The sequence below is a fragment of the Lepidochelys olivacea genome (genome assembly GCF_965140295.1).
Source record: "Lepidochelys olivacea isolate rLepOli2 genome assembly, chromosome: 1".
NCBI lineage: Eukaryota > Metazoa > Chordata > Testudines > Cheloniidae > Lepidochelys > Lepidochelys olivacea.
The window spans coordinates 258,151,563-258,179,236 of NC_140411.1; the positions used below are offsets into that span (position 1 = coordinate 258,151,563).

General features: G+C 49.3%; 1 protein-coding gene across 1 annotated transcript in view; it reads right to left on the reverse strand.

Annotated features, from left to right (window-relative positions):
• Positions 1-989: 989 nt before the first annotated feature.
• Positions 990-27,674, reverse strand: part of MYH9 (myosin heavy chain 9) — a 96,108-nt gene continuing 69,423 nt past the window's right edge. Inside the window, exons 22-41 of the mRNA XM_084626436.1 lie at positions 27,176-27,382; positions 26,431-26,568; positions 25,216-25,339; positions 24,206-24,377; positions 23,382-23,594; positions 22,840-22,984; positions 22,048-22,254; positions 14,966-15,070; positions 12,879-13,031; positions 11,059-11,307; positions 10,352-10,564; positions 9,191-9,403; positions 8,446-8,607; positions 7,993-8,121; positions 7,588-7,676; positions 7,270-7,393; positions 4,212-4,420; positions 3,606-3,714; positions 2,728-2,900; positions 990-2,513 (exon numbers count right to left, since the gene is read on the reverse strand). Of these exons, the coding sequence (XP_084482562.1) occupies positions 2,396-2,513; positions 2,728-2,900; positions 3,606-3,714; positions 4,212-4,420; positions 7,270-7,393; positions 7,588-7,676; positions 7,993-8,121; positions 8,446-8,607; positions 9,191-9,403; positions 10,352-10,564; positions 11,059-11,307; positions 12,879-13,031; positions 14,966-15,070; positions 22,048-22,254; positions 22,840-22,984; positions 23,382-23,594; positions 24,206-24,377; positions 25,216-25,339; positions 26,431-26,568; positions 27,176-27,382 (3,252 nt within the window). The 3' untranslated portion in view covers positions 990-2,395. The remainder of the gene's footprint in view (positions 2,514-2,727; positions 2,901-3,605; positions 3,715-4,211; positions 4,421-7,269; positions 7,394-7,587; positions 7,677-7,992; positions 8,122-8,445; positions 8,608-9,190; positions 9,404-10,351; positions 10,565-11,058; positions 11,308-12,878; positions 13,032-14,965; positions 15,071-22,047; positions 22,255-22,839; positions 22,985-23,381; positions 23,595-24,205; positions 24,378-25,215; positions 25,340-26,430; positions 26,569-27,175; positions 27,383-27,674) is intronic.

A 27,674-nucleotide genomic window follows, 5' to 3' on the forward strand; every position in this document is an offset into this window, starting at 1 on the left:
CTTGTACTAACAGTGACTTTAGAGTCACTCCTCCAGACATCATGCGTACCTAGTACCTAGGTGCATGGAGACCTGTCGTCCTCGATGTTATTTTCTGTTCCTGTGCCCCGCTGTAGGGTCGCTTTTCCCTTTGCACACCTGGATGTACCATGTCCATCAGTAAAGACACACACACACACACCCACCCCCAACCTGCAGAAATATTCAACGTTCAATACAACCCAAAAGGAGAAGGCAGCTCATTGTAGCATGGACACTGACTCCATCCTCCAGATTCTTGTATCACATCCATTCATCTCTGAACAGCCAGGGCAACTGGAAGGGTGTGGGAGGAGAAAAACAGTAGCCACAAGTGCTGAAGCCCTTCCCTGGGGAAGGGGTGTAAAGGTGTATCTCCTTTGGAGCTGCTGTTCGGAATAGGTTCTTTGGGAGGCAGGGTGGATGGGCAGGGGAGGAAAGAGAAAGTTAAAGGAAAGTGGGGACTCTACAGAGCACACTCGCCACACTAGTAAGGTTTTTCTATCCCTCTCCATTACTCCTCTGCTGAATTGACCTTCCTATCACCCCGCAACCCTGTAGGAGAAGTGGGGAGGTAGGTAACATATACATACATTATTTCAAAGCTTGGACATAGCATTTCTACAATTACATCCTCATTCTGCAGGCCATGAACACAGCCAGTTGGGTCAGGCAGAATTTCACACATTCCCCCACCTGGATCTAGTCTTGCATAGTTAAGGTGTTATGTCCTCCTCCGGCCACTGCTGGAGAAAGGCTCCCAGCCCAGAAGTCTCTTGGGGTACTGTAATGCCAATTTGTACTTGATAGGAAGGTGGGCTAAGAAGAGTCACCTGGTGCCTACATGCTCCTGAGGTGATACTGACAGGATGGACAGACGATTTGATTCCATAGGGCTGCTTCCTTTGGCAGCTCCACAGGCTTCCTCCACTGCGTTCAGGAAAGGTGGAACAGCAACACAAGCACACGGATTGCAGCGCATGGATCATCTTTATTGGTAACATCAGTGGAGCACCAGTAAACCATCACTGACCGTAGTGGGGACACAGCTGAGGCACATGCTAAGGCACTTTTATATAAAAAAGGTTTTAAATCCGGTGTGACCGCGATGGGGACGTGGTGCCTGAATTTGGAGCGCTTTCAGGCATACAGTATTGGAGCTTCATATTTTTAATTATTTTTCTTTGCTCATAAGTAAGTCTAAATGCAGCATATACAATATGGTTAAGAATACAGGTAAATCCAGCAACCAGTGTATGATGTAGAAAAGTAAAGACCATCTCTATATAACCAAGGTCCCAATAGAAAGGCAGTGATAAAGACCTTTATTTTTTTCTTAATTACTTATTACAAGAGACACAAAGGCCCTTTACGTATATCTGTGCAGATTAAAGGGTTTTTAATATACTCTTAGTCAATGGTGCAGAATAACTAACCCCATCCCCTGGTTACAGAGCAGATAAACAAGAGGCTTGGACATGTCAATAAAAAGAGGGATTCTCTTCCCCTCCCACCGACACCCATTAAATTCCACTAGATTCTGTCCATTACCATTCAATATATTTGGTCCTCAAGAGATTCTCAGACAAGCACACAGAGATTCTTCTGCTTTCTCTGTCCCTGTCACCAGCTACTGGTCCACGCTACCTTAGCTAAAAAGCCAATCAGACAGAAGCAGAGACACTACCAGGACATCATTGCACTTCCGAGATCTGGCCAGACAGTAAGAACAAGAAAGAAAAAGTCTTTGGCAAGTCCCGCAGGTGGGTGATCCTGAAAGATGCTTCCCTCCTTCACCCCTGCCTGTGAACTGTGGGCTCTAGAAAGAAGAAAGGGTGAATTGCCATGGCCAAAGCACCCCGTTATTCCTGAAACTGCTTCCAAACCATCTGGGTGGGCAGATTAAAGAGGCAGAAGTCTGAGGTCACTGAACATGATTGCCAAAAAGCAAACAAAGAGGGAGGGGTGGGGGAAAAGAGTAGAGGAAGGGGCTCTCTCTGCATCTATCAAACTAGGATCTGAAGAAAAAGTAGATTTACAGCAAAAAAAAATAAAATAAAAATCTTTCCCTAACCCCTCTCCTTCCAAGTGTAAAGATTCACCAGCAGTCATGGCATGGACAGTTCTACAGGTGCATGTCGTCATGAAACTCTGCTGGTCAGATTTTAGAGTCCCAACTCTTTGGCATTAAATACAAAGAGAACTTGGAAGCTGGGAAGAGGAGGAAATGAGGAACACAGCTGCCCAATGGCTCCAGATACACAACACACTTGTTGGATGGGCTCTGTGTTCCCCAGGAGGTGGTTTGCAGGAAGACCACTGGAGGAGGGGTGGGTAGGTCACTCCGTCAGGTGTAACCTGGGTCAGATGAGAAGACTTATTCAGTAGCTTTGGCATCGCCAGCATCTGCCTTGCTGTCTGCTTCCTCATCGGAGCATTCTCCTGTGCCCTTTCTGGCGATCCGGCGCGGCACGACAAATGGCAGGTCCCCACGCCTAGAGAGGGATGAACAGCACATCAAGGCAACAGAATTCATTTACCGTCTGTCAGACATTATGCTCTGGGGGAGGGAGGGGGGGCAAAGAAGGACCTGCCGCACTGCTTCCTTGGAGAAGATGCACATCTGGTCACTGAAGTCTCTGCTTTTGGCTAAGACAGAAGCTTGCTGGGGTGGGAGCCCATTTCTCAAGCATGATTGATTTCCCTTACCTGAGTTTGCTCTTGAGGGAGCTGACCTCTCTATTCATTGCATCAGCTGTTTCAGTGGCATCCTCTAGCTCACGCTGCAGCTTTCTGCGGGATGCATTGGCTCGCTGGGCCTCTTCCTCTGCTTCCTCAAGCTGGCGCTTCAGCTGCTTCAAGCGCACGTTCGCCTTATCTACCTGCCGAGCAGAAAGGAGCAGTCAGCCTTTCAGAAAGCTCACTCCTAGCCCTTCGTGGGGGCTCGAGCGCTGCAGCAGGGAGTTACACCAGAAGGAAGCTGAGTCCTTAATGGCACCTACTCTTACTCTCTGCTCCCTGAGGTTAGACGCCTGGACTTGGGATTTATTTTAGTTTTAAGCTTTTCCTTCTGCTGCTTCTTGTTCTTCAGCTTGTAGTGCAGGAAGTGTTCTACACACTGCCTCTTTCATACAACAGGGTCAGATGTTTCAGCTTGGGCTCACTCAGTAGGCCAACAGCCGGCACCACCTGCCACCACTCTCCTTCCACCATACAGAGGAGACCACACAGGAATCTGCCTCTGGGATTTGAAGCGGAGGAACAGAATTTGGATTTTTAAGATGCCAGGCTGAGCTGACTCAGTTACAGAACATCGTTCCAACTTATGCTACACAGATGAACTGTAGAAGTTACTGAAGGGGAGAGGCTGTTCTTAAAGCATCACCCTTTCAGCTGTACCGGCCATTAAATGGGACAGAGCTAAGACCATGGGCAGCCATATCCTCAGTGTAACAGCGAGTGGAAAGTCTACAGAGAAAATAATGCCACTATTCTGTAACTGATGAAGCAGATGTGGCTTTAGGTAGGAGAAATCCACCAGCTACAAGCCAAACTACAGACCGCTACACTGTGTAATTTGCGCATACCTGATCTTTGTACTGCTCAGTATTGCGTCTCTCATCATCCACCTGCAGCAAGACATCCTTCAGCTTCTTCTCAGCACGGCGCACCTGTTTGCCTGCAGCCTGGCGCTCCCTGTGCAGAAACAGAGTCAGCTCAGGTAGCAGATTATCTCTGGTGACCCTCTGGGCACTATCCCCGACAGAAAGTACTCATGTATGTGGGTTAGGAACAAGACTTCACTAGTCATTGCACCTCAGGGGAATGAAAGGAGACAGAGCTCCACTCAGGACGTTGGCAAAGCAAAAGGGACAGAAGTCAGGTTTCCTGGAGATGCCCAGGGGGCACTAGCTAGTCAGTCTGATCTCTTTGCCAGAGTTTGAGGGGTATGCTAAGGGGTCACTGAATTAGAGCTACAGTTCCTGGAATGGCAAAGCTTGGTAGGCTAGGAATTAGGGGTGTTTGCTGCGAGAACAGGGGAGGTCAGTGGAGCTACTCTTTCCTGATAACCAGATGGAGCACTCATTGCAAGAGGCTGGCACACAGCACTCAAGAGTAGGATTTTGCTCTGTGCCAGTACATCAGAGGGGCCAGTGGCCTTTAACATGACAGGAGGTTCTGCTAGAACCTACTTGGTCTCCGAGTCCAGCTGCTCTTCTAGCTGTGCTATCTTTGCCTCCAAGGCAGTGATGGAAGCCTTGTACTTGGACTTCACTGCACTCTCCATCTCCTGCAGCTTGGCCTTAAGCTCCTTGTTCTGACGCTCCATCTGCTGGCGAGCATTTTCGTTCTTCTGGGCATTGCTGCGCTCGGCATTCAAGTCAGTATTTATCTGATCGATCTGGGGAGAGAAGAGACTCAGCATGCCAAGAGGGTTCTGGGCTGGAAGACTGATTTATTTCTACTCGCCAATGGACGCTTGTCAGAAAGGACCTCTAGCGTGAGCAGAAAAGCTTACATTGTACAAGTCAAGCTTGACTAACTCTGCACCATGTAGCACAACGCTCTCCATGGTCACAAAAGGACACACTCTCCCAGAAGCCTGTTTTGGTTTGCTCAAGTTTTCATCCAAGAAAAGCCCAGGGCTGAACGGATTGAGAGTTAAGTCTGCTAGGTCCCCTTCTCTGGGGCTGGTTTTGCTAGCCAAACTCAGCCATAGGCCATGTGCCACAGCAGTGATGGTCTGCCCTGCAATGTAGCATCCAGCTGCCCCCATAAGAAAGGTCTGCCAGAAATCAAGTGCCAGAGCCACATGCTTAGGACAGACTCACATTTCAGCTACCCAGGAGCACCCTGGAGACATTTTGTTTTCAAGGGAACAGTAACAGAAACTGAAGCCACCTCCAGCCCAAACCTCTGCCTGATACATAGTCAGTGCTGACTGCATGGCATAGTGGGGACTGCCTCTGAAGATCAGACACTCCTTTACATCATCAGTCCACTGAAGTGAAAGATATACCAAAATTCAGCTTTCACTAGCTACTGGGCCAAGAACCAGACAGAATTAATCATAGAATATCAGGGTGGGAAGGGACCTCAGGAGGTCATCTAGTCCAACCCCCTGCTCAAAGCAGGGCCGATCCCCAATTAAATCATCCCAGCCAGGGCTTTGTCAAGCCTGACCTTAAAAACTTCTAAGGAAGGAGATTCCACCACCTCCCTAGGTAACCCATTCCAGTGTTTCCACCACCCTCCTAGTGAAAAAGTTTTTCCTAATATCCAACCTAAATCTCCCCCACTGCGACTTGAGACCATTACTCCTTGTTCTGTCATCTGCTACCACTGAGAACAGTCTAGAGCCACCCTCTTTGGAACCCCCTTTCAGGTAGTTGAAAGCAGCTATCAAATCCCCCCTCATTCTTCTCTTCTGTAGACTAAACACCCCCAGTTTCCTCAGCCTCCCCTCATAACCCATGTGTTCCAGTCTCCTAATCATTTTTGTTGCCCTCCGCTGGACTCTTTCCAGTTTTTCCACATCCTTCTTGTAGTGTGGGACCCAAAACTGGATACAGTACTCCAGATGAGGCCTCACCAATGTCCAATAGAGGGGAACGATCACGTCCCTCGATCTGCTGGCAATGCCCCTACTTATACATCCCAAAATGCCATTGGCCTTCTTGGCAACAAGGGCACACTGTTGACTCATATCCAGCTTCTCGTCCAGTGTAACCCCTAGGTCCTTTTCTGCAGAACTGCTGCCAAGCCATTCGGTCGCTAGTCTGTAGCGGTGCACGGGATTCTTCCGTCCCAAGTGCAGGACTCTGCACTTGTCCTTGTTGAACCTCATCAGATTTCTTTTGGCCCAATCCTCCAATTTGTCTAGGTCCCTCTGTATCCTATCCCTACCCTCCAGCGTATCTACCTCTCCTCACAGTTTAGTGTCATCTGCAAACTTGCTGAGGGTGCAATCCACACCATCCTCCGGATCATTTATGAAGATATTGAACAAAACCGGCCCCAGGACCGACCCTTGGGGCACTCCACTTGATACCGGCTGCCAACTAGACATGGAGCCATTGATCACTACCCTGCTTTCTATCCATCTTATAGTCCATTCATCCAGCCCATACTTCTTTAACTTGCTGGCAAGAATACTGTGGGAGACTGTGTCAAAAGCTTTGCTAAAGTCAAGGAACAACACGTCCACCGCTTTCCCTTCATCCACAGGGCCAGTTATCTCGTCATAGAAGGCAATTAGATTAGTCAGGCATAACTTGCCCTTGGTGAATCCATGCTGACTGTTCCTTATCACTTTCCTCTCCTCTAAGTGCTTCATAATTCTAGGATTTGGCTTCTGTACCCCCACTTCCTCCCCCCGCTTCTTTGCCCCCTCGACATGTACTGGAAGCTGACCAGGGAAGTGTGGCTGCCCTCTTCCCACAGTAGCTGTGTAATGGCCAGCTCAACTGCTCCTCCTTTTTTAGGTTCTGAGCATGCCCCAGCATCCACTCCCTTGTCATCTCCCTTCCTCCTATGACCGGTCATGTTCTCCCTTCTCACCGGTGTGCCTCTCTCCCCGCTCCCATTTAGGAATGAACCTGCAGATCTGCCTCTAGCGAAACTACTAATCTCACTCACTTTTGCAATCAGGCAGGTTATTTTAACCCTCTAGGTAAGGTGGACAATATATCATTTGTATTGCAGTAGCAACCAGGAGTCCTAGTCATGGACCAGGGCCCCATTGTGCTAGACATTGTACAAACAGAATAGTCCCTGCCCCAAAAAGCTTACAATCAAATATATGCCAAGAATATTCAGATTAAGGTCTTGATTTAAAGACACTACAATGGACTGATGCACTTGGTAAGGTTAATCATTTTGGAGCATGCAGTGAAAAGTGATTTTCTATAGAGTGGGACTGTTCCAATATATTACAGAGATAGATAAGAAGCAAAATATTTAATGTTGATAGGGAACTATCAGTCAAAGGGTGACCGGACAGGACTCTTAAGAGTTTGGGGGACACTCCCAGCTACTTTCCTTCTCTAACAAAGAGGTTTTAACATCCCAGGGTCAGTATGAGCCATCAGTGAGCACTGAATGACTATCCCATTTTATCTTCAGCAGTGCACAGACACTGCTGTGTAAAGCGCTTTGGGAATCTGTACTGTTTGGAAGACGGGAGGAAGTTCATCCAGAATTCAGTTTGGGAGTTTCCAGAGCCAGCTGGTGGGAAGACTAAGCAGGTACCTGAAGGTTTGCTTTCTTGAGGCGGTCATTGACCATCTCTGTGTTGCTCTGCTCCTCCTCTAACTCCTCCTCCAGCTGAGCTATCCGGGCCTCTAGACGTCGCTTTTCCTCCAAGGCCAGGGCTCTAATGAGGACAATAAGAATTAAGTCTCTGGGCGGTGGTGATGCAGTGCACTCCCTAGAGAAAGCTTACCAGTTATAGCCTTACAAAACAGTAAGCATCTAACAGACTATTACAATACAGGCTAGAGTATATGCTTATGTAGGGCACCTCCCCAAATCAGCTTCTCCTCCCCAGCAAAGGGAGCTATTACCCACCCTTTGCCACTGCTGTTGGCTATCTCATCAGCCAACTCATCCCTCTCTTGCTGGGCCTGGCGCTTGGCACGTTCAGCAGCTGCAAGTTCCTGGAATGAAAATGAGACGGTCAGTGATGCAATGTGAAATTAGCAATTAATGCAGCTCAGAGGACAAACAGCTACTAGTAGTGAGCAGATTCCAAGAAGTAAGAGGACTAGTGTTCTGTACTTCCACATGGACTTCCTGTGTTTGAGTCACTCTTATTCAACTAACAAGAAAGGGCCGAGCATGTGGAGGAAACTGAGCCTAGTACTGTGGGGGGTTACTGCTGTGCTCAGAGATGGCTTGTGGAGCTGCACAGTGGCCTACTCCTTGGCTAAAGTAAGTGAATAGGCCCTCCTGCCTGAATGCAGGCTCCATTACCTCCTGCATTTGCATCATCTCAGCCTCCATGTTCTTCATCTTTTTCTCATTCTCTTTGGCTTGGACCAAAATCTCTTCTCTGGAGGTGCGTGCATCATCCAGCTCCCGCATATAATCCTTCATTTGGGCCTGCAGAGATAACAAAACGGTGACTTCAGAGAACATCCTTCATTCCTCCCATTACATTACACAAGCAGTGGTAAAAAGTAAGGAAAATTTGCTCTGGTTTTGCAACACCAATAGGGGAATAAATTAATGGACTGACACAGATCGGGGTTAGAGAGACATCTGAATTGCTGCTGAACCTTTCCAACTGAACTGTTGCATACATCAAGCTTCTAATGCTGTGCCACACCGCTTGGGTGATGAAAATGCATGAATCTGACAGGGAAAACCAAGTCTCCACCCCATGCCCCCCACATAGGCAGCAGGCACAGGACTGAAATCCCCCACCTGCAGTTTGCGGAGCTGTTTGATGGCTTCATCACGATTCTTGTTGGCAGAGTCTATCTGGACTTCCAGATCCTTCAGGTCCATCTCCAACTTCTTTCTGGCAGCCACAGCCATGGAGCGCTGTTTCCTCTCATCTTCCAGCTCCACCTCCATCTCTCGTACCTGGTGGGACAAACAAGGCATCAATGGAAACCAAACAAGCCAGCATGAACCTTTCATCTCCCAGAAAAAGATAACCAGAGGTCATTCTCTCTCCTGGTGGGGACGGAAAGAAACAAGGGAGAGAGAGTTAAGACAAAAAGAAAAGGAGTACTTGTGGCACCTTAGAGACTAACCAATTTATTTGAGCATAAGCTTTCGTGAGCTACAGCTCACTTCATCGGATGCATACTTTGGAACTGCAGAAGACATATACACAGAGACCATGAAACAATACCTCCTCCCACCCCACTCTCCTGCTGGTAATAGCTTATCTAAAGTGATCACTCTCCCAGTGTTCCCTCAGCAAGAAAGCACTATTCTGGTTTCTTGGATTGACAGACAGTGCAAGTGCTGTGACAATGGTACATGAGGGGCACACGCCAGGGAGTGATTTGGAGCTCTAGCAATGCCTCCCAATGATAACAGGAATTCCTGGAATGGCACTGGCTAGATCTGGAAAGGCACTGTCCAGCTGTCCTAGGGCAGATGGAGAAGCAGTTCCCTTTGAGCAGACAACTTCCAGGATTTGTGGAGTGATGCTGACCTGTCTGATCAGTTGTTTCCTCTTCTCCTCATTCTGCTCATCCCGGCCCTGGAGGTCACGCTCAAACTGTGCCTTCATGGCTTGCTGGTTCACTTCCAGCCGCAGCTTGGCATCCTCTGTGGCCTGCAACTCATCCTCTAACTCTTCCAGCTGGGTCTTCATCTCCTCCACCTGCTGCTCCAGAGCTCGCTTAGATTTCTCCAGCTCATGAACCTGTAGCATGAACACACACATCAGATCACCCAAATAACACAGCCACCAACTTCACCCACCCCAAAAGCAGAGAGGCATCCAGATGCATCAATAGGGCAGCAGCTCACTGAGGAAACGATGCAAAGACCCTGCTGCCCTTCCTGCCACATCACCCTCAGTTTCCTTGTACTAGCACCATGATGCCCCCTTATTAAGGCTAAAGAAAGTTGCTCGCATACTTGAGAGCCTTTAATCTGAACCTTGACCTCAGCTCAGGGGGACGGATAGCTCAGTGGTTTGAGCATTGGCCTGCTAAACCCAGGGTTGTGAGTTCAATCCTTGAGGGGGCCATTTAGGGATCTGGCGCAAAAATTGGGGATTGGTCCTGCTTTGAGCAGGGGGTTGGACTAGATGATCTCCTGAGGTCCCTTCCAACCCTGATATTTTATGATTCTATTGCATGTTCCTGTTCCCTCTGATCAGGCATCCTGGGAAAATTTAAAGGAGAAGCATGTGTTAGGCCAGTCCTGATCTCACTGCAGCATGAAACACCCTCGTGTCATGTTGCTGGAGATGTGGAAGTGCTTCAAACTCCCTTTCAAGCCTCCCCCTGCTTTAGCACGAATCTTTAGCATCTTCAGATCTGGGTCAATCTCCCATTCTCTGGCTAGCTCCCTATATTTCAAATGCCAGGCTCACCTGGCACCCTCTCGTCTCTCCACAATGGATAGTGGGCTTCTCTTAGCCAATGCCCAGCTTGCGCCTTTAATCTCTCCTTCCTGCCTTTCACTCACCCTCAATAAAAACAAAACAATCTATTCTTACTCCTAAACCCACGGCATGTGTTTAGTTTTCCCAGTTGCATTCCTTTACAGAAGCTCCTATATTGCAAGTTTCTCAACGAATCTGCTTAACAGGCTGGCATGCAGGTGACACACTGACAGGGAGATGTTTTAACTGTATATTTACACTCTTGCCAACATCATCCTTGGAACTCATCAGGTCCTCCATCTCTGTGCGGAACTGCTTATTGAGCCGCTCCAGCTCTGCCTTCTGCTCCATGGCTTCTTCCAGGGCTCTGGCCATGGACAGGGATTTGGTCTCCTTCTCGCGGGCTTCTGCCTCAGCTCGGTCCCTCTCCTCTGCATACTTGGCGGAGATGTTCTTCTCCTCTGCCAACAGCTGAAGGAAGAGAGAATGACTACTATGAGGTTTCCTGAGCTAGGCTTATCTCTAAGTGCCATTCCAGACAGTGTCTCAGATTTGGGCGGAAAGGGCAATGCAGAGAACACGGGTCTTGAGAGCCAAGCATTTGGCTCCCAAGTTGACTGGCAGGGCTGGGACTAGAACCCTACTGACTATAGACTTCTATAGTAGTCACAGTCACTACTTACATGCAAGTCCAAAAAGAGACAGCTGCAATTGCCCATGACCTGGGTCTGCTCCCAAACACTTATACAAGTTAGATGAGGCTCAAAATTTCAGTCCCCCTGGACAAGAGGTGACACTAGAATTCACATGCAAGGAACATGAATTTTCACCAGTGCCAGCTTCCTCCTCCCCACCCCCATTATGGTTCAGAAAGGAATATGCATTCCCTAAACAGATGTCTACATTGTGGCAGGCAGTATTGGGAAGGAAGATCCTCCCATTGTATATCCCATGATTGACACTACCTGATCAAACTTCTTCTGCTTCTTCTCCAGGTTGGAGACTATCTGCCGCTGGTGATCAAGGTCCACAATGAGGTCATCCAATTCTTGCTGCAGCCGGGTCTTTGTTTTTTCCAACTTGTCATAAGCAGCTGCCTTCTCCTCATAACGCTGGCTCATGGCCTCCAAGTCCTTCTGCAGCTTCTTCTTGGCTTCCTCCACTGCCTCCAGGCAGCCCAGGCCATCATCCATTTTTTTCTTCGTGTCTGCTACCTGGGGGAGGGGGAAGAGAACAGAGATTAAGCCAAACCACAGAGACCTCTAGTGTGGATGGGGGGAGGTAAGAAATTGTTCCCTTAGAATTGAAGTGATCATGTTAGTCAGACTTACGAGGTGTGTGGGATGAAGAGTCCCCCTTCTCCTCAAATAGCTACAGAGGTGTTTCTAGGGACGATTCTCTCTGATTCATTACTAAATGTTTCAGTTGCCTGACCCCTGCAAGGTCACTGCTTCCTTAGGATAGTTTCCTTTGCTAACAAATCCAGATTGCACCAGCATTCTCCATCTGAACTAGATTTCCTAGGAATCAGCTTCGTGCTCGTTATTCCCCTCCCGCCCCCCAGTACGAAGGTTTGTTCTAGGACAGGGGTCAGCAATCTATGGCACGCATGCCAAACATGGCACACAAGCAAATTTTTAGTGGCACACTGCTGTCTGCCGGACCCAGGCAGACAGCAGCATGCCACTAAAAATCCTGCCCGGCCTGCTTTTTCCCCCCGCCCACTGCTCTCTCCTTGCAGGGCAGGCAAGCTTCTCCCTCCCCCCTAGCCTCTTCCCCCAGCATGCAGGGTTCCTACCCCTTCTTCTCTCCCTCCCTGCCACGGAGGAGGAGAGGGAAAAGTGGAGCCGCAGGGACCTTGGGGAAGGGGGTGGAATCAGGGCATATCCCCTCCAGCCCCCTGCCGTGAGCCGCTCAGGGCAGGGGGATGGGAACACCCCCACAACCCCCTCCTCACACACCCCCAGCCCCCTGCCCTGACTCCTGCACCCCCCACACATACCCAGCCCCCCACACCCCATGCCCTGACTCTTGCACCCCCCACATCCCCACCCCGAGCACCAAACAGGAGCTCCTGCACACACACACACCCCCATTTCCACCTGCACCACTCGCACCATATGTGAGCTGCCCAGGTAAGCGCTCCACAGCCAAACCTCCTGCCCCAACCCTGAGCCCCCTCCCTCATTCTAGCTCCTGGCCAGACCCTGCACCCCAACCTGCTCCTTCACCCCCAGCCCTGTTTCAGCACACTACCAGCCTCATCTCAGTGCAGAGAGGAACAGAATGGCTAGACCCAGGGAAATAGGTAAGTACCTACTCTATATGGACAGGGCCAGGACTCCAGACCGGCAGCAGGCTGAGCCGCTCAGCCCACTGCCAGTCTGTGGTCCCAGCCACTGGCCCCGCTCAGCCCACTGCCGATCTGGGGTTCTGACTGCCTGCCCCTTGCCAGCCGGGGTCCTGGCCGCAGGCCCCGCTCAGCCCTGTGCCGGCTTAAGTGAACGGAACCCCAGGCCGACAACGGGCTGAGCAGGCCAGCAATGTAAGATCAGCATTTTAAATTTAATTTGAAATGAAGCTTCTTAAACATTTTGAAAACCTTGTTTACATACGACAATAGTTTAGTTATATAATATATCGACTTATAGAGCGAGACCTTCTAAAAAACATTAAAATGTATTACTGGCACGCGAAACCTTAAATTAAAGTGAATACATGAAGACTCTGCACCCCACTTCCGAAAGGTTGCTGACCCCTGTTCTAGGAGATGCAGGTTCTGTACCTGCAGCTGAAGGGCAGAGATCTGTTTCTCCAGGTTCCTCTTTGCCTCCTCTTCTTCCTCCAGCTGCTCTTTGAAGCTGTTCTTCTCATCCTCCACCTTCTTCAGTTTGGTGCTGAGGCTCAGCTTCTGGCGAGTCTCCTCCTGCAGAAGCTCCTACACAGCAAAGACATTGAAATGTAGAGCCTTTCGTTTAAGGAAGCCAAGGAACTTTACAAGCTCCAACCACCCAACACAGATGTCAACTCAGGAGATTCAGCTGAAGAATCCTACTTTCAAAGAGAAAACAATAGGGTTTAAATAACTGCTTAATGTCATTCAGCAAGTCAGTGTACAGCCAGGGAGAACACCCACAACTCCTATTTCCAGTCCTACTCTAAAACATCGAAGGGCACTCTTTTACTATGTACAGCTGAGATGCACAAGTGCTAGCATCTGCCTCCCAGCTCAGCCACCCCATAATCCTTTCCCCAGGGTTCTCTGCAAACAGCACACAAAGCTTTTCAACGCCTTCAACAGTTCATGCTGGCAGTTAGCTGTATTCTGCCATCCCCATTTCATGATGGACTTTAATACTGAAAATCAGAACAGGTTAACTATGTTAATTCACTCTTAAGCAGCTGGTGCCTTTCACACGCCTGCTCAGAGAAGTGATTGTGATCTACAAACTGTCCTAGGGTAGTACCCACATTGACAAAATCATGCTGCCACTACTTGGACTAGTTGACCTAAAGATATTGATCTCTTCAGTCTCCCTGCCAATGCACAATTGTTCTGTGGTGTATTAATATTGGGTCTACTTTACTTTTACGTGTTCCAAGAACACAGGTGTCAACAACAGATGGAGCTTAATTCAAAAACTGACGGGTCTTACAGCCAGCCCCCAAATATTCAACCTAAGCTTTTCCCCTCAATGTCATCAGACCATTGACCACTAAATAATTCTTCTCCTCTCCTTAGCATTTACACCCCCAAATTTGTAGGCTCATCACACTCCCCACTTAGGCAAGTTCTGCATAAGACATCCCATCCAGCCCCTTAACCAGTTACTCTTCTGAGCAGTCTTTAATTGGTCAATCTTTCTGGTAAAGAGATGCCCAGAGCCGAATGCAATAGTCTAAGCATGGCTGCATCAGAAGCATATCACAGAACGGGGAGGTGATAGAGATATGCTGCATCTGCATACAAAGCCCCAAACTACACTGGCCTTTTGCTGCCATTCATTCTGTTCTAATCAGAGGTCCATATCAACCTTTTCAACAGTAACTTTGGATAAGCTATCTGTATTATAGTAGCACCTAAGTCACAAGCAAGATTGGAACCATTGTGCAAGGTGCTGTACAAATAAGAGAATCCCTGTTGTGAAGAATTTATAGTCTAAGGCCAGAAGCAACAAGTACTAAGACTATTTTCTAATTTGCCCCTTCCCAATTAATCCTTTCTGGATTATGATGCATCCTCCCTGTTGTTCAGTGCCTTCCAGTTTAGTATACTTATATTTCATCTACACACTGTTTACTCTGCCAGATGAATACTGGATCCAATCTGACCACCATCATTCTGTAGGGTATCCCCAGAACTCAACCCTTTGGCTGCAGGCCCATATACTTAAAATGGCACTTATATCCAAGCCCATTTTAACGGAGTAAGATTTTCTGAAACATTCAAGTGTATTTGATGTACTGCTTTTATCTTCACTACCAAATAAGGCTACTTTGTGCCAGTCACTATGGAGTTCACAGGAAACTACAAATGGAAAGTAGTTGAAAAATGAAGTATGCACCAAGTATGCATCATGATGTTAAAGTGAGAACATTGCATTGGCAGCACACAGCACTCAAGTGGAAAAGTGATGGGAATGGTTCTAATTCTGGGGTAAGGGAAGTTAAGTTTGTTCCATCTACTGATGGAGCAGGTAGAAGACAGAGGGATTATTCCTGAGGGGACCCACTCAGCATATCACATCAGCCAGAAACACCTGATGAGCAGAAGTCCATGGGCATTTAGTGCAGAGATCTGCTCTGTGCTCTACTACTGTGGCAAGTATGATGAATACAGTACATAAGGATGCTGCAACTCCCACTCCTCACCTGGGTATCCTGAAGCTGTGACTCCAGAGCAGAGAAGTCTTTCGCTAATTTGATTGACTTGCTGTCAGACTGATTCAGAAGGCCTGTGATGTTGTCCAGCTCGACCTGCAAGAGAAGTTAGAGCATGCCAGTTATCAAATGGAACCACAAACAAACAAACTAGGAGTAGATGCGCAGCTTTTGACTTGCGAAAAAGCCACCTTCTTTGCTGCAAACAGGATGTGTTCGATGTCTAAGAGCGCCAAGGATGAAGACTACACTAATGGAACCTCAATTCAAATCTCCCCATCTGTGAAGGCCTGCACTGGCTATCCATTCTGCTGCAGCCCATGGGAGATTTTACACAATTACTCAAGGTTACAGAAAGGAATTGTTGATATTTTGCTTTCTTACACCCACCTGCCCCAAGACTAGAGATGCCAGTTCCTCAGCACCACGTCTCTGCTCTTCCTTGGATCACAGTATGCCTTCCACCCATTGCACTCATATTTTCACTAGGTATCCCTACATGATGAAGGCACCATGAGGCAGTGTCCACTTTGAGTGGGAGGGAGGGAAAGGTTTACCCCTCCCTTATGGAGTCAGCAGCAATAGTTTAAGCAGTCATTTTCCACCTTTCCCATAATATACCCCCATATTATAAACTTTTTGGGCCCGCCCTCTCCTAATTCGCCACACAGAAAGGGAGTTGTGACACCACCACCCCCACAACGCCCACATTCAGAGCCCATAAGTAATGGAACCCCAGCGTAAAGAAGCTTCATGTTAGGAGTGGAATTAACATGGACACACAAAAAACAGTTACCTTTTCCATAACTTGGTGTTCTTTGAGATGTGTTGCTCATGTCTGTTCCATATGAGGTGCGTGCACTCACCACATGCACCGAAAATTTTTCGCTCAGCAGTGTCCATACAGGACTGGCTCTGGTGCCCACATGGCACGGTACAAGGGGTGCCGCTGGCTCCCCCCACCCTCAGTTCCTTCCTGCCGGAAACTCCGACAGTGGGGAAGGAGGGCCGGTCATGGAACGGACACGAGCAACCTCTCAAAGAACACCAGTTACAGAAAAGGTAACTGTCTTTTCGAGCGCTTGCTCATGTCCATTCCATATTAGGCGACTCCAAAGCAGTACCCCTGGAGGCGGGTAGGAGTTCACAGACATGTTGATTGCAACACAGCTCTGCCAAATCCAGCGCCATCCCTGGCCTGCTGAGTGATGGCATGAGGAGTGGTAAACGTGTGAACAGAGGACCACATTACAGCTCTATAGATGTCCTGGATAGAGATGTGCGCCAGGAAGGCCACCGAAGATGCCTGCACTCTCATTGAGTGGGCTCCGACAATCGGGGGCGGCGGAACCTCCGCCAGGTTGTAGCAGGTGCTTATGCATGAGGTAATCCAACTGGAAACCCTCTGAGATGGAACCGGCTGACCCTTCATCCTATCGGCTGTAGCAATGAAGAGTTGAGTCAATTTATGGAAAGGCTTGGTACGTTCTAAATAGAAAGCCAAGGCCCTCCGAATGTCTAGGGCATGAAGACGCCTCTCTTCACTGGTCTTGTGCAGTTTGGGACAAAAAACCGGGAGGAAGATGTCCTGATTCATATGGAAGGTGGAGACCACCTTTGGCAGGAAGGCCAGGTGGGGCCGCAGCTGAACCATGTCTTTGTAGAAGACTGTATGGAGCTTTTGAGGTCAAGGCTTTAATTTCAGAGATCCATCTCGCTGACATCACTGCCACCAGGAACGTGACCTTCCATGACAGGTGGGAAAGGGAGCAGGAACCCAGCAGCTCAAAGGGCGGGCTGGTGGGCCTAGAGAGGACCAAGTTAAGATCCCACTATGGGACAGGGGCCTGTACCTGTGGGAAATCTCTCTCGAGCCCCCTCAGTAATCTGACCATCATGTCATGGGAAAACACTGTCCTTGGATCGGTGGGTAAAAAGTGGAGATGGCCGTGAGAGGCACTCTAATGGAAGAGTGTGCCAGGCCCTGGTTCCTCAAATGGAGCAGGTAGTCCAGGACAGCCTGTATGGAGGAACGCGAGGGAGAGATGCCCCGTTCAGATCCCCAGCAGGAAAACCTCATCCACTTGGCCAGTTAAATCAGTCTAGTTGAGGGCTTCCTGCTTTCCAGGTGGACCTGTTGGACACCCCTTCACTGTCCAAAAGGTGGAGGGACCTGAGGCTGAGGTGTAGGAGTCGACCGTGGTCCTGTGACAGCAGGTCCGGTCGGTTGGGTAAGGGCCAGAGAGAGGCCGCTGAGTTTCATGAGTGTGCTGAACCAGTGCTAGTGAGGCCATGTCTGGGCGATCATGACGACCTGCACCTTGTCGCTCTTGACCTTTGCCAGGGCCCTGCTGATTAACGGAATGAGGGAGTGCATACATCAGGCTCCCTGACCACGACAGGAGGAAGGCATCGGAGAGGGAGCCTTTGCTCAGTCCTTGCTGAGAGCAAAACCAGTGGCATTTCCTTTTCTGTCTGGTAGTGAACAGGTCCCCTCGGGGAATTCCCCACCTTTGGAAGATCATGCAGTCTACCTCTGGATTGAGCGACCACTCATGGTGAGAAGTTCCTGGTGAGCTGGTCCGCCAGCGTATTCCTGACACCAGGAAGGTGACAAGCTTCCAGGTGGATCTCATTGGTGATTCAGAAGTCCCATAGACGGAGCGCCTCCTGACAGAGCCAACGAGCGTGCTTCCCCTTGCCTGTTGATGTGGATCATCAAGGCTGTGTTGTCCGTCAGGACTCGTACCACCTTGCCCAAACAGTCCTCCGCATGCCACGCCAGACTGCTTGGAGCTCTCTGACGTTTATGTGCAAGCACGCTTCATCCAGGAACCACATCCTCCGAGTCTGGAGGATGCCGATATGTGCCCGCCAGCCAAAGTCCGAGGCGTCTTACACCAATTCGATAGAGTATGAAGGATTGTCGAATGGAACCCCTTCAAGGACTTCTGCAGTCGGCCCACCGCAGCAGTGAGGTAAGTACAGTAACTCCTCATTTAACATCATCCTGGTTAATGTTGTCACGTCGCTGATCTATTAGAGAACAAGCTCATTTAAAGTTGTGCAATGCTCCCTTATAACGTTGTTTGGCCGCCTGCTTTGTCCACTGCTTGCAGGATTCTCTGGAAGAGCAGCCCATCCTCATGGGGGCTTGGAACCAGGGTTGGCCAGCAGCCCTCCTCAGCTCCCTGTAAGTAGGTGTGGGGCTGGGCTGCCACCCAGCAGGCTATCAATTGCCACAGTTCAGGTGTCCCTCCCCCCACTGCCGTGTGCTACTCCTGACCTAAGCCTTGGAGCTGCTCTCAGGAGCCTCCTGCTTGCCGTGTGGCCGGGGGGGACGGACAGACTCACGACAGGACACGACACACAGGAAAAGGAGAAGGAGAGCGGTGCTGATGTCAGGGGGTCCCTCCTCCCCCCGCTCCTGTATCCCATCTCCACGGGGGGGGGGGGGGGAAGGGAGGGGAAACACAACAAGGCTCAGAAACACAAGTCTCAGGACAGAGGGAGCTTGCTGGAAGCTGCTGCTGTGTCTGAACTTGCTGATCTACTTCAAAGGGCAGCATACTTAAAGGGGCAATGTGTGTCTCTGTCACACACACAGACACAGACACACATGCACCCCGGCACTTTGGAAAGTCGGCGCCTGTGCAGCCATGCATGGGCTGTCCGGAGGAGGGAGTGGTGAGCTCCAGCCGGATAGTGAGAGTTCATCATCATGTTCAGTTTCCACAGGGAAGTGTTTGCAGCCACTGCCCTATGTCTATTGTGTTTCCTCCCTCCTGCCTCCCTCGGTGCTGCCTTGTAGAGCATGAGGCTACAACAACAAACAACAACCAACAACAACAACAAGTTAACCCTTGAAGGCTCAGCCGAGTGCTAGTTCATCATTTAGCAGCAAGGCATTCGCTGGGAAATAGCCTACCCTCTTACCCCACCACCTCAACCAAACTTCACAATCATCTTTGGTGAGTATAATAGTCAATTGTTTAAAACTTTTACTGTATATGCATATAATGTCTTGTCTGGCAAAAAAGTTTCCTGGGCAGAGGATGAAGGTGGGTGGCTTGGATGGAGCTTGTAGCCATTGGCTCGTTTATGGGGCTGCTCCTGCCAAGGCTGGCTCCACTGGCTCTGCGGCTGCTGCTGGGTTTGAAACACTTATGTGCCAAGGCTGGCACGTAGAGACCCAGGGTCTTCAAGGTGGTGTGGGAGTCCTTGAGACCATACAATTTGCTGTCTGTTTGCTCTGCAAATAGGGCCCGTTTGTTCAAGGGCAGGTCCTGCAAGGACTGCTGGGCCTCAGTGAACAACTCAGGAGCAGCCATGAGGCTCACCACATGGAGATAGCGGATGCCATGGTGCAGGCAGGAGCATCACCAGTGTGACGCCGCCTGGAAGGCCACCCTGGCCGCAGTCGTGCCCTTATTGAGGATCGCTCGGAACTGCTTCTTGGAAGCTGCAGGGAGCGACCCTTCAAACTTGGCCCTGGCTTGCCACATGTTGAAGTCATACCGGCCAAGGAGGGCTTGGTGGTTAGCTACTCTCAGCTGAAGGCTGGAAGATGAATAACCTTACGCCCGAAAAGATCCAGCCTCCTGGAGTCTACTTTTGGGGGTGGCCCTGGGTTGTCCCTGCCTCTACTTGTGGTTAACCGCCTCAACCACAAGGGAACTAGGGGCTGGGTCGGAATATAAGTACTCATGCCCTTTGGCTGGCATGAAGTACTTGCATTCGGCCCTTTCAGAGATAGGGGCCAGAGAAGAGGGGGTCTGCCACAGGGCATTAGTGATCTTGGAAACCCCTTCATGAAGGGTAGAAGCTGAGGAGCAGAGGACGTCAGAGTCAGAGGGCTCCTCCAATTCCTCTCCCTGAAGCTAGAAGCAACTCTTCAAAAGTTTCTGGTGCACCTTGGCGTCATCCTGAGGAACTGGGTGAGGGGACCCCATGATAGCTTCGTCTGGCGACTAGGATGATGCCAGTGCCACGGGAACATCCACGTCCATTGGTGGTCCAGCAGCTTGCTCCTCTGGGTCCTCCTGGACCTGCGGGGTCTTATCCCCCAAAGTCTCCAGCACCGGAGGGGGACGGGATACTGAGGCTGCTGGCCTCTGAGGCTCCAGACACCGATCGGCCAACCTGGGAAGGTTGGGTGAACCCCCAGGGTTCCACAGGTACCATGGTGCCGGCCACTGTGCTTGGGGCCATGGGACAGGTTTCAGTGCAGATAATGTCGTCAGCACCGCTGGTACTGGGGCTTGTCCCACAGTTAGGGAACCTCGCTCCATACCGGAGCTACCAGAAGAGCAGTTGGTACTGGGTGACCAGGATCAGGCTGAGCAGTGGCTCTCGTCCGACTGGTGCCAGTTGCTGCGTCCCGAAGCCTACCGGTCTGAGTGAGACTGTCTTGGTCATGCTCTTGGGGACCAAAGGCATTTGGCAGATCTGCGTTGGATACCCGGCAATCCGTGCCTCATGCTACTCAACCAGTACCGGGACATCGAATGGGACCAGGAGCTACTATGGGCCGGTTGCCAGGAGGATCGTCCTGATTAGGGCAACCTTCCTTTTGGAGACGGGCGATGACAGCCCGGTGATCGGCATTCTGTGGTGTCTGATCAGTATCAGGCCCTTGAAGACGGCTGGGGCCGGTCCCAGAATTCTTGCTGGGTGGCGTGTGCCTCAGAGGGTCTGTGCCAATCTACCACCGAAGTACGCCTTGAGTCCCTTGATTGGTGCCCCTGATGCAGGGACCGAAGAGGGCTCCACACAGGTGAATGCTGGAGCAAAGTCCCTCTCGATGCTCGATACTGCTGAGGTGGGGATACATGCAGAAGTTCCAACGCGGGTTTTCCCCAAGACCAGGGTACTGCCAGAGCCAGCGAGGGTGCCACTGGGAGCCAAAGGATCTCCTGAGCTGCTTGAAAGGCTTCAGGTATTGACAGCACCCGACACTGGACAGGGCCTACACCATCATCCGGAGTCACAGGCAAAGGATGGGATGGGCTGCACTGCTTGACTTGAGCTGGGGCCTGACTTCCCGAAGGAGACATTGAGCTGACCGACACAGGTCTTGGTTCCCCCCCCAAGCCCTCTCCTTTCCCTTACAGGAGGTAGGGGATCTTCCCCTCAGTCTTTTTCGGCTTCTTGACCGGAGCCATGCAGGGAGGCCGGTGCCAGTTCATGGACAGGGCTGGCATAGCCCTGCGCACGGAGGCCACGGTGCTCAGTGCAGAGTCGGACCGCTGCTCCAGTGCCAGAGTGAGTGACGACTCCATTAGGCGCACTCTTAGACGGATACTGCGCTCTTTCTTCATCCTAGGTTTGAAGGACTCACAGATACGGCACTTGTCACTTATGTGCCCTTTGCCTAAGCACCTTAGGTAGCTGGCATGTGGATTACTGACGGGCATAGGCTGTTTGCAGTGACCACAGGGCTTAAAGCCTAGAGACTGGGGCATGCCTGATCCCCCAGCTGAGTCCCGTTCGGGACTAATGAAGCGTTCAAGAACTACTACTAAGGGTAACTATATTACAGGTTTTCAAAGTTTGCAAGAACAGAGAACGAAACCACACTAGCCAAAGCAGCAGATGTTCCAGCACCATCACCGGCAGCAAGGAGGAACAGAGGGTGGTGGGGAGCCGGCGGCGCTCCTTATACAGTGCCATGCAGGCGCCACTCTAGAGGGTGCCAGAGCCAGTCCCTTACGGATATTGCTGAGGGAAATGGTGCATGTGGCAAGCACACACACCTAATATGGAAGGACGTGAGGAAGCACTTGAAGAATCCAGATTTTTCAAACCCTCAGAAACGATGATTCAATTATTGAGTCACTTCACCCCAAATGGATGTACGTCTGCTCCTTGTAACCCTCCTTCCAATAGTTGTGGAGTTTGCACAGCCCAGGAGGAGGTATGGCTCCTGTAGGACATATTTACTATCTGGCCATCAGCTAGGAAAAGCAGATGTGGCAACCCACTGCCCCATACAGACAGAAGTTCCACTAGCCTCCTACCTGCCCCCAGCTCTGTGCAGACACAGAAGCGAAGGAAAACTCACGGACCCTTACCTGGAGTTTGGTGACTTTCTCGGCCAGCTCTGTCCGCACTCTCTCACCATCTGTAAATTTCACCTGTAGTTCTTGGAGCTGGGCCTCTACTTTCTTTCGCTTGTTCTCAGAGTCCCCTTTGCCTTGCAGAAGCACCTTCACCTCATTGGACAGCTCAGCACGCTCACTCTCCAGAGACTGCTTTGCCTTCTCAAGATTTGTTTTCACCTGAAGGAGAAAGAGCAAATTTTAGATGTAGTGGACTTTAGTTTCACTGAGGTGTTTATTCTGATAGCCAACAAATAGTAAGTGTTTCACAGTTAGGCCCTGTCTGCTTTCTCAAATAAGCAGATCCCATAGTTAGAATTCAGCACCCAGTCACTGAAAAGCTGCAGACATTTACCTACTCAAAGTAGTAACAGTCATGGGGAGAAGCTAAAACTGAGGACAGTCTTGTAGTTCAGATTACCACAGTAAGAGCAGGGACCAGAGATCAGCAAGTACCATCACTGAAAGGAACTAGAGAGTGTCACAGTACAGTACAGTTATATTGTGGGAGGGAGGGAGCACTGAGTGCAACATATTAAGGGTAACTATAATGCTTCAGGGTATATGCTGATCAACTGGGGGTGAAGGGCACCAGCAAGAGGGGGGTGAGAGAAACACAGGAGACAAATTAGTTACCACTCTATAACTGACCAGGTGTATTTCCGTAGTCCTCTGAAGCTTTAAATATTGGCCCCTGTTGTACACCAGCTACTGTTCCAGAGAGATTGTCTGACGCGGCACTATGACTCCCGTTCTCTTACATACCCGCTTGGTTTGTTCCAGCTGCTCTGCCAGCTCCTCCAGTGCCTGTGAATGTTTCTGCCTTATCTCCTGGATTTGTGCCTCATGGGTCTTTGCTTCATCATCTAGGGTCTTCTTCAGAAGAGTCACTTCCTGTTCCCGTTTTGACCTGCAGAAACCACAGACGTTTTTAATGGACAAGACCAAGGAACATGCATTCCCCTGTAGCTTGGCATCTTTGACAGAAATAACCAGGTACTGGTTAAGAGACCCAAGCTATGAAAAGATAAAACAATCCATGAGTTATCAGAGTCCAGCCTTACCCACCTCTAAATTTTGTGAATCTAAGCTCAGAACAAAGCATGGAGAGTCTGTTTTGCCCATTGGCTGCAGGAAAATATCAGCTTTCACAAATCTTGAGAGAGACTGCAGTCTTAACCAGACATTTCACTCTAGCCTCTAAGTCTCTGCAGCTGCTGAAGTATTCAGTCTTCTCCTCCCATGGTGAGGATGCTAGCACCTGGTTTACCTCACCAAGCACCACTGTTTTTGAGTATTGCAGTTACCTGAGTTCCTGCTGTGCAGCAGTTGAATCTAGCGTATCCTCTAGCTCGGTTTTCAGTGCCTCCAGCTCCTCTCCCAGATCCCGCTTCTGTTTTTCTGCTTTGTTCCTAGCTGCCCGCTCAGACTCCAGGTCTTCCTGCAGTTCAGTGATCTGAGATTCCAGCTCCCGGATCTTTTTCAAAGCCATGTTCTTCTGGGCTGCCTCCTCCTCCATCCTGCATAAGACACAGCAATAGAGTTCTAGCCACGTGAAGCTTGAGTGACCCCCCACCTGTCTCCAGAAAAGTCATAACAAAATTGTGAACAGGAGAAAGGTTAGTGCTCTGCATTCGTCTGTGAGGCCAAGGTCCCAGTTTCTGGTCTTATTCCCTCCAGTTAAGGTTCTAGTTCCATCTGCCACTGATTTAGAGGAGATTATCTAGTTCAAACTGGAGGACAGAGGAATGTTGACATGGTGGGAGAAGACAGAAGAGAAGGGGCCACGTACTGTATGTTAATTTGTAATATAGAACGCAACTTAAACGTTGACTTTTCAAGGTTGATTTTTGTATCTGTTCAGTAAACTAAGCTGCCCCTGCTGCTGCTCATGTCAGCCCCCCTTGATGTATTACTGTCCCTGGGAACATGGGCATTTCACAGCTTGTTCATATTCTACTGCTGCACGAGTCTGTGGCAGGAATCAGCAGTCAAAAAGCTATAGAGTTAAATGCATTGATTTTACAGTCAAATAAGCTAGTTTACAAGAGCTGCCTGTTCCATTCAGTTCCTACTCCAATAAGCAACACAAGACAAGAATTTTGTCTGTGATCAGGTGGTGAGGCCTCACCTAGCCAAGGCTGCTTGTAGTTCTTCTTCCTTCTTGGCCAGCTGCATTTTGAGTTCTGCAATCTGAGCCTGCAGCTCAGCAATCTGGTCATGCAGATCAGTGGAGTCTCCCTCAAGCTTCCTGCGAGTCTTCTCCAACTCCTGCCGCTGCTTCTCTTCGCGACGCAGACGTTCTGAAGGAGACAGACAATAGCATAAATGAAGATATTTATTCTTAGGACACTGCATGATGTATCAGCAAGAGCAAAAACTGAGTGACTGAATCTTTTCTAACATGGCATCTAATCACCACCCTGCTGGATACTGAATGTTCTTCCAATGACCTGTAGCATATGCCCCCAATCTTGCACTCCTATTAGAAGTGAGATCTGGAAGATGTTTCAGGTTCTTACTTTACAGCCAGCTTCCCTTATTCTCCTCCATCAAGAGGATACCTTTGCCAGGTAAGACGGTGCCATGCTCCTCCCAACCTACATCTCACTGCACATGTAGCTACAAAGTGATGCTTAGCAATAGCTCCCCTCCCTGCACAGAAAGGGAATGGGCTGCTCCAGGCTGTGTTTCTCCCAGCAGTTTTTCCACAGAGACCAGTCAGAGGTGAGTAAAATCTTTAAATCTGCACCCTGAACGGCACTAACAAGGAGACACTCTGGATCAGCAGCAGCACTAACCCCCGTGTACAGGTACCACTGGAAGCAGAAGAGCAGAGACACTTCCACAGCACGAAAAGAAATCAAACCAGTCTCTCTTTGCCATTAGTCTGCTGGTTTAGAGGATTTTATTTAGACCAAAGCTCAGCTGACAAGGCATATAACCTTCAGCCAGCCAGCCGCTGAATGGTTCCATCAGACTGATCAATAGCATCCCCGCTACTGCCCCAGAATATTAACCCTTTGGTAACTGGAATCCCAATGAGGCCATAGACCTAGAATCAGTCTGAGATTCAGGAAATCCTGACTGACAGGAAGACTAATACTAAATAAGCAAGTTCTTCCCAAGCCCCCTCTCTACCTTCCAGATCTGTAATCATGGCCTCATGTTTGTTCTTGAGTTTAGCCAGACTCTTTGACTTCTCCTCTTCCTCAGTTAGATTGGTTGTGAACTCAGATATTCTGTCTTCCAACAGTTTCTTCTCCTGCAGGATTTAAAAGCCAGTGTCAAATCTGGTGCTAGAATTTGGATGAACTCATTTGTATAGATTGAAATAGGCTATAATCTGTTCATATGTGCCAACTCCTGCCACAGAAACAAACCCCAAACCCCAATCTTGGATCTGGCTAGAGAAAGTGGTGGCTGACCCACACTTCCTGGGTTTCCCAAATCCTATATATAGCATCATCCTATGACCAACGATCTTCTGAGGCTACAGCATAAGGGGTTGGATATGGGGACAGTGTAACCCTTACACTTTAGTTTCCTGGATTAAGAATTAGGATACTGTTTAATTTAGGCCAAGAATGTTCCATGGCTTTTTCACTGGGCTGCACAACTCATTCTAGGTTGACAATGCTTGAATGACTGTATCAAGTCCAACTGTTTCATGTATACCTGATTAGAAGTAAAGGAAGTCTGACACCCTCCTGCCCCCATCCTCCCCACCACACCTGGAACTAGTCATATAACCCCAGTTTGTTTTCCCAGCTTCTTGGACTTGAAGCACTCTTTTCTTGGAATCCAAGCGTGGGTGGGGGCAGGAGTCCTCTGGGCTCTCTAGCAACCATACTTCTGCAGGACACAAGGAATGAGTGCTCACTGGCTTCAGAGGGAAGTTCACTGACAGAGTGGGAGTGGAGACTGATCTCCAGGTTTACAGGACCATTCCCTGGAAGGAATTTTACACTGACCAAAGGGAGATAAAAGTTGGTGATAATAGAGACTTCAGGATTCAGTGTAGATTCCAAATACTAGCTATTTTTAAAATAACTGATTAATATTTGATAGCCCTTCAAAAGTGAAGAGAGCTCTTTAGGCTACGTGCTGCTCACCGTAGGCAATATAATTAGACAGAACAGGCCACTCAAGACTGCTTGAGCACAGTACCAGTCTCTGCATATTGACCTGTTAACTGGCAGCTAATTTCAGGAATGTGTTCAGTTCAGGAAGTCAGCAAAGTCACCGCAGACCCAGTTTAGCCCCTCCCTTGACAACATACCAGGAGTGGCTACAGCTGACTTCCTGTACCCACCAGACCAGCTGGGCACCCCAATGCTGTTGTGTGCACTTTACCTTGCCCAGTTTGAGATTCTGGTCTTCCAGAACTATCAGATCTTCCTCCAGCTTCTTCAGCTTGGCCTCTGTGGTCACCTTCTCCAGCTGCAGCTTCTGCCTTGCACTTTCCTCTTCCTCCAGCTGCTCCTCTAGTTCCTGAATAAGGCCCATGACATGTTATTCATACTGCTCACGTGTCATCACTATAGTATTAATACAACCCTCAAATTACAAATTGACCCTCAAAATGAGGGTCTCCCTATCCGCCAAGCAATCCCCAATATATCAGAATTCTGTAGCCACTAGTTGGATGTAGCACACTGCATTCCCAGCTATACATATAATCAAGTACATAAACTTATATGCAAAGTGGCACTGCTGCTTCTGCTAGAGCGGATATGTAGTCTCCGGACTACCACTTTAACCAAGGATCCACCCAACCACCTAAGAGCAACCTCAGATTCAACCAACACCTAAGAACTGGGGAAATTATCTCAGATAGCTATATGCTTATTAGGCCTAGCTGACCCCAGAACTAGAACTGTCCTATTGCAGTCTCCTCAGTCAACAGTCTGTGCCAACTTCCTGAAGGCACGAGTGAGATAACAGACCCTAACAATTTAAAGTGGAGTTCAGACCCCCTCTTCCATACCATTATTTTTTGCCTCCTGTTCTGTTATCTTTCCCACTGAGAGAGTACCAGTACTCTGATAATCACCTGCCACCTCATTCACACACACTGGTGCCATTCCCAGGATGTTACCTGAATGTTCTGCTGCATTTTCTTCTTCTCAACCTGCAGGTGTTGACACCGTTCCTCCTCTTCCTCCACCCTGGCCTCCAGGTCATGACAGATTTCCTCCAACTCTTGTTTCTTTGCTGTTAGACGGGCCCTTATCTCCTCAGCCTCAGCACAGAGCTCAGTCTCTGCCTGCAGCTGCTCCTGAAGCTGCAGCTTCTCTGCTATTAGCTACACAAGAGAGAAACCCAGGATCTTTAAGTTCCAAATCACAACCTTTTGGTGACTTTACTTTTGTGCTAAACCCCAGGTTTAAACCTCTTCCTTAGATTTTGCAGATATGCTCTTCCTTTTACATGGACTCTTCTCAGTGCAGGACCAGGAGTCTCCTGATGCTAGTCACAAGCCAAAGTAGTCATGTCATGTTTTAAGTTTTATCCTTTTGCATAAGCTTGTATAGTGCAATCATGTTACATCAACCCTTGAGATGTCTGGGGACTGCCCTTCTTGAGTGAGTGAGATT